This window comes from Triticum dicoccoides, chromosome 4A (assembly GCF_002162155.2).
Source record: "Triticum dicoccoides isolate Atlit2015 ecotype Zavitan chromosome 4A, WEW_v2.0, whole genome shotgun sequence".
Taxonomy (NCBI): Eukaryota; Viridiplantae; Streptophyta; class Magnoliopsida; order Poales; family Poaceae; genus Triticum; species Triticum dicoccoides.
In genome coordinates this window covers 191,985,614-191,997,888 of record NC_041386.1, presented here as the reverse complement: position 1 = coordinate 191,997,888, position 12,275 = coordinate 191,985,614, and the positions used below count along the sequence as shown (strand labels likewise).

At 44.9% G+C, this 12,275-nt stretch overlaps 1 protein-coding gene across 1 annotated transcript; it reads right to left on the bottom strand.

The window, feature by feature from the left end:
* Window positions 1–3,621: 3,621 nt before the first annotated feature.
* Window positions 3,622–7,585, bottom strand: LOC119285624 (uroporphyrinogen decarboxylase-like). Its single transcript, XM_037564957.1, has 6 exons — window positions 7,374–7,585; window positions 7,148–7,272; window positions 6,436–6,546; window positions 6,096–6,284; window positions 4,883–5,008; window positions 3,622–4,467 (listed from the first exon to the last, which is right to left on the bottom strand). Exons 1-6 carry the CDS (start codon window positions 7,486–7,488, stop codon window positions 3,952–3,954), a joined length of 1,182 nt encoding a protein of 393 aa, XP_037420854.1. The 5' UTR covers window positions 7,489–7,585; the 3' UTR covers window positions 3,622–3,951.
* Between the last annotated feature and the right edge of the window lie 4,690 nt (window positions 7,586–12,275).

Here is a 12,275-nt window from a genome sequence, read left to right as displayed (position 1 = left end):
GAAACACAAACTTTTAGACTTGCAAGGGAGGGGGTCACCAGTTCTGAACTGGGCGAGATGGAGGTGCGCGTGGGGGAGTGAGAGGCCGGCGCCGGAGACGGAATCACCTTGGTTTGGGCACACCGTGCCTTCCATCAGCGGCGGCGGCGACGGCGGCGGACGAAAGACGCGGAGGCTTGGAACCGGGCGACTGCGAGACAAAAGGGCCGACTATGTGGGCCTCCGCCTCAGCCGGCCTTGCCTCGTGAGGGAGCCGGGATCGCACGTATTTGGAGCCGAGCGAGCGCTCCCGAGCCGACGGAAGGAGCGAACGGATCGGAATGAACTGCGGCGGTCGAATATAAGGAGAGGACACGTGGACGAATCTAGACAGGGGTACATACAGGATGAGTTTTGCAGCCGGTGTCCACGAAATTTTCTTCCGATCCTCACAGCAGAAACGGCGATTCAGGAGAACACGCAGAGATATTGGGCGCCGATTTACGGCGCGGGCGGTTTAGCAGCGGGATAGGCACGGCGGGTCACTTCTTCCCTTGTCTTCACGTGCTAACCCTGCGTAGCACCTTTTTCCTTTCCTTTGTTTAACTCTTAAGTTAACTTCCTGGTAGATTCCTCGTATGCCTATAGCAACCAGATTTGACAAAAAGCAAAATCGATCCGGCTTCAGGTAATAGCCTCGGTAACTCCTGTACGCGGTGGCGGCGACTCAGCGAATTAGACAGAAACAACAGTAATTTGATGATTTTGATACGTACTGATGAAATCCCCTTTGCACTTCGCTTCTCGTAACGATGCAACGGAAAGTGATTCAGCCACAACAGATCACCCGACTGCGTTTGACGGTGCACGTAACGATGCAACGGAAAGTGATTCGGCCACAACAGATCACCCGGCTGCGTTTGACGGTGCACATACACGTAATCCGGCTCTTTTCATCTGAAAATTACGAACTTCTCGAAATCCTAGGAAAGATCCCTCCAAGAACTTAACACCACTGTACGCTGGCCCTACAGTGGGCGCCAACTGTCGTGGAATTGTCACGGCAGATGTCCTAGAGTGAGGACTTAGTCGTGAGGTCAACGCATATATGTGATAGCTTGAGAGGGGTTGAGCGGAATCGAAAGACGCAACACAAGACATGAATTTGGACAGCTTCGGGCCCCGAGAAACATCATCCGGTAATAACCCTACATGCTGTTCGAGGCTAGGTCTCATTATCATCACGAAGGAGTCACCGTAAACCGTCTCTCCTCTTTGTGTCTAGCCCTAAGATTGTTTCTTCTTGCTTGTCCCTCTTCGGGGAGCCCTACCCCTCCTTATATATGTTGAAGAGGCGGGTTACATGTAGAGTCCAACTCGGACTTAAGACTTAACTATTCTAGCTTATCTTCATGGGCTTCTTAACATCTTGGGCTTCATAACGTCTTGGGCTTCATAACCCCTGGCAACCCAGTTATCACTGTTTGCCGGTTTAACATTGTCTGCCGGTTTAATATTGTCTGCCGGTTTAACATTGTCTGCCGGTTTAACATTGTCCGCCGGTTTAACATGGTCTAACTTAACTCCCGCCGGTTTACCACCTGCCGGTTTACCGTCTGTCATAGCCATCTGTCTTAACTGTCTGTTTTAACTGGCCACCGGTTTAACATGGTCTGACTTAACTCCTGCCGGTTTACCAAGTCCCAGCCGGTTTAGAACTCTGGCCGGGTCATACCGCAAGGTATATCCCCGACAGGCATAATCCTTTGCCTTTCGTTGTTTGGCACCAACCATAATATATGAAATATTCCCTCCGTTCCCAAATATAAGTTGTTTTGGATATTTTAAGATGAACTACATATTTACCGAAATTAGTGAACAAACACACTAAAACGTACCTATGTACATTCGATTCATAAAAAAGTTGAAACATATTATATTTGTGAACTCAGAGAGTAGCTTTAGCTTGCATCAACCACTACCTGAGTATCAGAATTGCTGTCCTTTGGTTGAGTATCAGATAAGATCAAAATAAGTGAATCACACGAGTTTGCTTAGCCAGAAACTACCAACAAAAACATCAACAGCGATAATAAATATCAGGCTATTACAATCGTTTTTCTTACTAATAGACCAGCTTGGCTGTAGTGTATTCTTACTTGGAAACACTGAATAGATGGCTAGTCATCAAAAGCTGCATACAGTTCAGGTAAAAACAAATGCCTACAGCTCAAAACTTAAGATTTTAAAGCAAAATCATCATACAACTAACAACTAGGGATTCCTCTCCTTGGTAAACAAACTGTGGGTGAAGTGTGGTAAAAATTTCTGAATAAACTTCACCACCAACAGATATACTCCCTCCGGTCCTTTTTACTCTGTATATAAGAATTGTCCGAAGTCAAATTTCATAAATCTTGACCATATTTATATGAAAAAATATCAACATCTACCATGCTAAAGTTATACAATATGAAAATTTAAGTCAAGACACATCTACTGATATTGATTTCATATTGTGAATGTTGGTTATTTTTTCTATAAAATTGGTCAAACTTTACTAGGCTTGGCTTTAGACAAATCTTATATGCGAAACTAGTAAATGCACAACGCAGGTGTAATCTTAATCCGGCTTGAAGATATACCTACTCTTAATCTGCGCATGTTGGTAATGAAGCTTAATAACTGTTGAATGTGTGCACACAAGGCTGCTTTTGGTTCAGTTTTACGAGGCCTGATTTGGGTTCAGTTTTTAGTGCATACATGCTGCTTTTCTGCTCAGTGAAACATGAATCAATCTTCTCCGGAATAAATGAAGAAAGCAGAGATGAAAGACCTCTGGCCAGGCGGCTGCGTGTTTGACAGCGGCGTGTCCCCTGATGGCGGCGTTGACGACCTGGGCCCGATGGAGAGGGACGGGCAGGAAGTCCAGGCAGTGTCCATGATGGTCCAACGACCCGACGCCAACGGACGACCATGCGTCGTCCCTGACAGGTCCGACGGCGATGAGCGGTCCAGGTGGTGCCTCCGACGCGCCCCCGCCAGTCGGCCAGGCGGCGTCCCCGACAACCGGCGTCCTTGAAGTTGCGATGGCGTCGCTACGGCCGAGGCCACACAAAGGCGATGGGTAGAGGCGGCACGGAGATGTGAGGGGCGGTGTCCTTGAAGGTGTTGCGGGTCGAGGCGATGGGGCGGCGTGTGTCGCTGAAGCGAGACGACGGGGCGGCGTTGTGGGCTGTTCGCTGTGGCAGTTTCCTTTCATGTGAAAGGGTACGTAAGGAAGGGGATCACACGAAGGTTCGCTGTGCCAGTTTCCTTTCGTGTGAAAGGGTACGTAAGGAGGGGGATCGCACGGCGCTTTGTTGTGACAGTTTCCTTTCGTGTGAAAGGGTACGTAAGGAAGGTGATCGGGGAGAGAAAGGGTTGATTAGCAGTAAACACGTTTAGCACTAAACATGTTTAGTTGCTCACCATTAAGACAATAAGGACCGTCGGATTAATGCTAATGGATGGTCGAGGTGTGTTGGATCTTCCTCACTGAGTCTTTTTAGATTGGTATAGATAAAAAGGACCAGAGGGAGTATAAACCATAATCAGGTATTTAGTGAGCTCAACACAAAGTTAGGCTTAAGAACGGTATCAGAAAAATAAATCCAACTTACAGCTTACATATTTTGACCACAGTATTATTTTCATACAAATATAAATCGATATTCTCGACTAGGTGGATAAGATTCAAGTAGTATACATGATATAAACAAGTAGACACTTTCTTACACCCCCAATTAGTATGTGCTTACAGTATTACAATGAAATGGAAACCGAAATGCAGAACACATAAGCAATCACAAAAGGATGTGTTCGTCAGGTATCCTATGCTAGACATGTGGCTTCCTGCATCTATCCTCAAGCAGTGGAATCTACAATTTCTGCCGGCTGGGAGAAAGGAACAAATTCAACAACCAAGGTCTTTCAGTATCTGATCCCCTTTGCGACCTCAAAGAAATGGGCAACATTTTCCTCGGGAGTCCCCACCTTAATGCCATGACCAAGGTTCAACACATGTCCTTCACTACCAGCCTTCTGCACGGTGTCGTAAATCCGCTTGGTTATGAACTCTTTGGATCCAAAAAGAACACCAGGGTCCACATTTCCTTGAACTGCTATGTTGGATCCCAATCGTTTCCTACCCTCGGCCATATCAACCGTCCAGTCCAAACTAACAACATCAACACCTGTCAACGGAAGCCTTTCCAGCAATCCACCAGATCCGCTTGCATATAATATCAGAGGTAAGTCAGGATGTGTTTCCTTAACAGAATCCACGATTTGCTTAAGATATGGCAAGCTGAATTCCTCAAAATCAACTGGACTGAGTTCTGTAGCCCACGAGTCAAAAATTTGGACAGCCTGGGCGCCATTGTCAGCTTGGTATTTAATGTAGCTAGCCATGGAAGTTGTAAACTTCTGTAGCAAATTATGTAGAATCTACAAGAAACAGAGAGCAGCGATCAAGGTCAATATTATTTTCACAAGAGCGCACGACATCAGAGAAGGTTAGAAGGAAAGGGAACATAATCCAACTGCATATCTCTGATTTCATTCACTGAACAATAAATAAGATTAATGAATAATGACAACAGATTTTCCATATGACCCATGCTAATAAAATATAATGCTGTGATTTGCAGTGCTTTGCCATATAATTATATAAGTCAACTAAAATATTACGAGATTGCTAACAGCATAGCACTATCAGTAAGTCGACTAAAAAAGGCACTATCAGCAAGTTTCAACCTATTAGGCACTGGGATAGTTTCGAAGGAAGAAATAATAAATTGCCTCCGAAGGAAGAAAATGCGTTGTGCAAAATATTGATTAGAACTAGGATTGTTTGCAATACCGCTGGTTCTGCGAAGGCCATTCTCTTAATCTTCGAGAAATTCTTGGATGAACCTCCCTCCACGCAATAAGATGCCAAGGTAAAGGGGGCTCCAACAAAACCAAGCACAGCAGCTTCATTCTTAACCTGAGAAGAAAACAGTGGAATCCCCCTGTTAAAATGATTGTTACTGCTAAAACAACAGCAGAGACAAGCACGCATAGCCTCACACTCTTTAAGGAACATATTCTATTAGTTTAAACAGTCAATAAATATTGAAACTGTTCCAATTATAATAATTACCATGATAGTTACAGCTCCAAAATTGTGTCGTTAATAAATAATCTAACTGAATTATAATGAAAATGTTATTTAAAAAACCATTGCGATATCGAGCACTTGTCATGACAAATAACATTCTTACCCATTACTGGATGTGTGATTGTGCAATTGTACAGATTCAGAAAGTAATGGTACTCCCTCCGTTTTTGTATACAAGGCCACTTTGTTTTTCGTGTCAAACTTTGACTTATAATTTTGGTAAAAACAAAATATGGGTTATATGTCATAAAAAATATATCAGAAAATTCTTTGAAATGTGCATCCATTCATCCAATGACATACTTTTTATGGCATATAACTCACATTTTGTTGGTAAAATTAATGGTCAAAGTTAGACATATAAATATTAAGTGGCCTTGTATAAAAAAAACGGGGGGAGTATAAAAATACAGAAGAAGCCTATTGCCATGGAGAAGATGACACTCTATAGCCTAAAGACTCTCGGTAGGCAAGTCTCCGAAAGTACAGAATGTACCTAAAGTATCTAAAAGTTGTTTACGGATTGAGGCTGACCAAGTAGAGGTACAATGGGTAACTTAATTATCAGATAATGTTATAGCGTCTAAAATGTGGAGTTGCAATGAAGCCATGAAACCCGTGCAAAAGCATGCACGTGAGCTTCTCAGATTCAGTGATTACACTATCATGATTCAACTTATCTACAATATTGTCATGACTCTGAAAAGCTCCAAGTAATGCAACATTGAGAAGTTGATACAGCTAGTTAGTAACTTGATAATTGATCTATTAGAATGTCACACTTTGAAGAAGGAAGGTGTAGACGGACCATAAAAGTGTAAAATTACATGTTGCTGTCCGAGTATCCGAGAATGCATTTGAAAGAAACACCTATTTCAAATTCCCATGCCTGATCTCTGAAGAGTATACTAACCTCTCCTCGCAGCAAATTTAAAGCATGTCCTACATAAGGGACCCACTCCTCTGGAACGAATTCCCTGACTTCGTTCACAGCCGCTGCTGTTCTTAAGGGATCATATATCACTGGACCTTTTCCTTTCACAATGTCAAAAGGTATATTCATCCCAGGAAGTGGAGTAAGGATATCTGAGAACAAGATAACCTAGGAAAGGCAAATGACAAAAAACAAACAAGAAACTGCGTCAATAATTGAACATCAGATACTGGCAACATCTCGAGTCATGTAAGCCTTTGAGACTTGCAAAAGAGAAATTTGAAAAAACATACAGAAAGGGCCAAAGTCCACGGCTTACTCCATCAGGCTTGAAAACCTTCCATGGCTGCAGAGAGATCTCAACAACAAGGTCAACATTTTCTGATCTTTCACGGAACAAAGGATATTTCTCGCAGAGATTTTGATAGCTCTGTTACAAAAATCAAAATGCCAACATGTTAAGGAAAGAAGGGCTCTCTTTTCTTGGTACAGAAGAAAAACAGCCCAACGAAAAGAGTCATTATTCAAACAAGAAACAGCCTAGCTCACTGTCTCTCTAGTGGTAACAACCATGCGGTCCAACAAAATACATTCTGCTGTCCAACAACTTGCTCTGTCTTTTATGAACAGAACTGTAAATAAAATCGTTCTGGTGGATTTGAAAATAGGATACACCAGGAATGGTCACTAGTTCTACATTGTGCAGATAGTTATGCCAGCCTATGGTTACCTTACCTAGTCCAGATCTCTCACGCCCTATTATACTAGGAGCATTTAGTAATCTAGTTTACAACCATGTCTTATCTTGCTATAGTTCTATGAATTTCTCAGGCTCAATTTTAACTGAAACCATAATAACTTCAAGTAATTTAAATTCGCTCTGTCCAGTTGCATCTTATTGACTCTCTTTCTCTAACTGATCTCGACTTTTATTTCTCTAATATAATTGCAGGCCTGAGTGCTAATTGGGAAATGCTTGTGAAGAGAATAAGTGGTGTTTCAGATCATGTTGTTATTCAGAGTGAACCTGCCTTCATGTACCTCCCGGCCTGCCTCATGAGCCAGACAGGCGGCCTCTCCACCTTCTTCCCCTTGATTGCGCTCACCAGCAGCGGTTCCTCCGCCGTCCCGGCCACAGCCGCCTCCGCGACAGCCTCTGAAACACCCCCAGTCAAAATAAACCCTACACGCTTACATCTCCCATAAAAATCTTGTGCCAAACCGCCGAATTGGTGAGCAGAGGAGGGGGCAGCTAACCTCCGACGGCGCTGCAGCGGACGGAGGGGAGCGGCTGGCGGGCGGGGCCGGCGCGGGTTGTCTTGCGGAGGAGGGAAGTGGACGGCAGCGAGAGGGGCGGGCAGGCGGTCGCCATTGGGGCTGGTGGGGCGAGCCGCGGAGTGGGAAGGCGACGACCTCGGCTCCGGGGGGAGTCGAAGCAGATGGGGGTGGGATGAGAAATCGGGATTTGGGATGAGATGTCTGCTTACGCGGATAATAGTGTGGGCGAGCCGCTGCGATTGGTGTCTCGGATCTCCAGATGGACCACTCCAGTCCACTCGCTGCTACTCTGAAACCTATTTGAAATTTGATCCTAGTTTAATTTTTGTGTCGGCTAAATTTCGTGTTTTGTGCCTTTTCTGAAACCTATTTGAAATTTGATCCTAGTTTAATTTTTTTTTAAGATCTGATCCTTTTACTACTGCCATGGACCATGACGGTACGGTATAATAGCCTACTGCTAAGGTCCCTGGCGGTAGGGTTGCATGCCCTACTGCCAAAAACCTCTTAAGTATTGAACACAGTGTGTGCTCATGCCTACCGACAAGCACCTTGGCGATAGGGTTGTGTAGGCTATCGCCAGCCCGGTTGGCGGTAGCTATGTTTCCTACCGTCAAAGTCCCTGGCGGTAGCAAAAGGTCAGATCTCGAAAAAAATTTAAACTAGGGTCAAATCTCGAATAGGTTTCAGAAAAAGATCAAAACACGAAAATGTGCCTCGTCCCACCTCGGGCCAAACAGCCCGCGTGTTGTTTAAAAAAAATAAAAAAATATGTATCTTCATACCGTGGAATGGTGGATGAGCATACCTGAATCTTTATGATATAAATAAGGCACGTATTACCGTGCAGCTACCTCAACATAGCATCAGATTGTCAAGAGGTGATCAAAGGCATCCGGGAGGGTGTCGGTGAATCGCATGAAGGAATTATTAGGAAGATTCACCGGAAGAAATTTTCTTTTGCTTCTTGTAATTTCGTTCATGAGTTTTGAGCTAACAATTATGAAGCCCATAAAATAGCTAGGCAAGGTACTCTTCTTCCAGCAGGAAGATATACCCCACGACGTCCTGGTAATTCCCATGAATATTGTGACTGATTAATAAAGCCTGGCTATTTTTACTCCAAGAAAAATGTACTACCGTGCAAAAAAAGTACTAAAATTTTGAACCAAAATTTATATCTGTTTCACAAAATAATCATAATTTCCTAATCCTATTGCCCAAACAATCTCAAGTTTCCCAAGTTAGGGTCTCTTTGATTCGTAGTATTTTGAAAACGTAGGAATAGAAAAAGTATAGGGTTGGAATGGCATGCCCACTTGAATCCTATAGGATTAACAATGAGTGTTTGATGGCACGGAAAAAACAAAGGAATCGTAAAAAGAGGTTGGGGTGGATGTTAGATTTTCTATGAAATGTAATACAAAAGATTCCATAGGATAAATTCATATGGGATTCAATCCTATGAATCAAATGACCAACATAGGAAAAAAATCCCAAGGATTTCAATTCTTCAGAAATCCTATAAAATTCCATTGAATCAAAGGAGCCCTTAGTATTGGAAACGTGAAGTATTTACCGAAATCTTTCAAGATGTTTCTAAAATAAACAAAATTTAAACCAAAATTTAGACTACTCCCGCAAAATTGCCATTAACTTCTAATTATGTTGTCCAAATAAGCTCAAACTTTTCTAGATTACTACAGAGTGGTCATGGGCATTCAGTTAGTACTGTTTGGTAAAATATGGTTTTGATAATTTTAATTCATACTGTATGAAATAAATCTACAGTTCGGTTTCGGTAAGGTCCAACTATTTTGGTATGGTTTCCATAAATACCATACTAACCAAAGTTTACGTGAATTTAAGAATAACAACACGACTAGACATGACAAAATTAGGAAATTGACATCAAAAAACAAGTTGCGGGGCAACATCATGTAGATCACATCTAATGAATTGTACCTAATACTACACCAGGCTACAAGTAGAACCTTAATGTAAATTTTATCATGTTTGACATGGTTTGTACGTCTGTTGAACTTTTATAATAAGTCATGATCCTTTTCGCAAAGAAAAAATTAGCAGTCAATCACTAATCACTGAATTAGGTACTGCAGTACTCGTTCATACATACAAAAGGGGCTAAACCACTCATGTACTAGTAATTTTATTACTCATGGGTAGGGTATCAATAGGCTTTTATGAGTCATGTGTGTTTCTCGTGCAACACAGAGAGACAGACCCATATTGGAAGGATCATTCTGGGCTATTTGGTTAGGCTGGCTACCGGCATTGTGTGAGAAGTGTGGTGAGGGAGTCCTGGATTAGGGGTCCTCGGACAGTCAGACTATATCCTTCGGCCGGACTGTTGGATTATGAAGATACAAGATTAAAGACTTCGTCCCGTGTCCGGGTGGGACTCTCCTTTGCGTGGAAGGCAAGCTTGGTAATTCGGATATGTAGATCTCCTCCCTTGTAACTGACTCGAGGTAACCCTAGCCCCCTCCGGTGTCTATATAAACCGGAGTGTTTAGTCCGTAGAAAAACAACAATCATAATCATAGGCTAGCTTCTAGGGTTTAGCCTCTATGATCTCGTGGTAGATCAACTCTTGTAATACTCATATCATCAAGATTAATCAAGCAGGAAGTAGGGTATTACCTTCATCGAGAGGGCCCGAACCTGGGTAAACATTGGTGCTTTCATTGAGAGTTCCACCGTGTCGTCACCATAAGGTTTGATGGCTCCTTCGATCATCGACAACGATGCGATCCAGGGTGAGGTTTTTCTCCCCGGACAGATCTTTGTATTCGGCGGCTTCATACTGCGGCCCAACTCGCTTGGCCGTCTGGAACAGATCAAGAGCTACGCCCCTGGCCATCAGGTCAGGTTTGGAAGCTTGAACTATACTACCGACATCCGCGGAGACTTGATCTTTGATGGATTCGAGCTCATGTCAGGTGTGCCGCACAGTCACGACGAGCATGACTTAGCTCTTCCGCCGGACGGTGTTCGAGAGATCACACCTGTGGCAACTCCGGCCCTCAATCCGGAGCAGATCGTGCCGTCCAAGGACGGGTGGATGGACCCCGCCACGGAGGCCGCACACCTAGCGGCGATAGAGCCGAATACTGACTTCACCTCCTATGAGACCCGTGTTGCCGGACCCTTGGATTCGTCCTCGGCCACAGGCTCCGAACCACCTGCATTCGTGCCTATCGAATCTGATTGGGCACCGATCATGAAGTTTACCTCCGCGGATATCTTTTAGCACTCGCCCTTGGGCGACGTGCTAAATTCATTGAGGTCTCTCTCCTTGTCAGGAGACCCTTGGCCGAACTATGTCCGGCTTGAGTGGGAAGCGGGCGATGAAGAAATTCATTCCCCACCCACCACCCACTTAATAGCCATTGTCGACGACTTAACCGCCATGCTTGATTTCGGCTCCGAAGACATCGACGGTATGGACGACGATGCAGGAGAAGAACAGGAAGCACCGCCCACAGGGCGCTGGACAGCCACCTCATCATATGATATATACATGGTGGACACCCCCAAAGAAAGCGATGGCAATAAGGCAACAGAGGATAATCCCCTCGAGAAGCAACCTAAGCAACGGCGTCATTAGTGCCGCTCTAAGCCCTGCCATAGCAAAAGCAGCGATACCGGCACAAGAGACAATAACGTTGCGGACAGTGCCGAAGACGAAGACAATCCCCTCCAGCCAGACTTCGAGCGGGAGAATGGGCAAGCTAGCCCTAAGGAACAGGCGGCAGGCGGAGAATCAGAGGATGTCAAAGCAGGACATACAAGATCGATCTACGGATCACGGGGGCGCGCCCCAATGCGTTACGACGACCGTCACGCCGGATATACTAAAAGCAAATCTGGCCGGGCCGAATATAGCAGACAAGACTCGTATGAACTGCGTCGTGATATAGCCCGGCACAGAGGCGCCGCACACCCCCTATGCTTCACTAATGAAGTAATGGATCACGAATTCCCAGAAGGTTTTAAACCCGTGAATACTGAATCATGTGATGGCACAATAGACCCCGCGGTATGGATCAAAGATTTCCTCCTTCACATCCACATGGCCCGCGGTGATGATCTACATGCCATCAAGTACCTCCCATTAAAACTCAAAGGACCTGCTCGGCATTGGCTCAATAGCCTGCCAGCAAACTCCATTGGCAGTTGGGAGAATTTGGAGGACGCATTCCTTGACAACTTCTGGGGCACTTATGTGCGACCACCAGATGCCGATGACTTGATTCACATAACCCAACAGCCAGGGGAATCAGCCAGGAAATTCTGGACTCGGTTCGTAACTAAAAAGAACCAAATCGTTGACTTTCCGGATGCCGAGGCCTTAGCGGCATTTAAGCATAACATCCGTGACGAGTGGCTCGCCCGACACCTCGGCCAAGAAAAGCCAAAGTCCATGGCAGCCCTCACGACACTCATGACCCGCTTTTGTGCAGGCAAGGATAGCTGGCTGGCCCGCAGCAACAACACATCAAGAAACCCTGGCAATTCAGATGCCAAAGATAGCAACGGCAGGCCACGTCGCAACAGACACAAACGCCGTAACAATGGTGACAACGCCGAAGACACGACAGTTAATGCCGGATTCAGTGGCTCTAAATCTGGTCAGCGGAAAAATCCGTTCAAAAGAAGCAATCCGGGCCCGTCCAACTTGGACCGCATACTCGATCGTTCGTGTCAAATTCACGGCACCCCCGATAAACCAGCCAACCACACCAACAGAGAATGCTGGGTGTTCAAACAGGCCGGCAAGTTGAATGCCAAAAACAAGGAAAATGGGCTGCATAGCAACGACGAGGAGGACCCCCGGCCGCCGAACATAGGAGGACA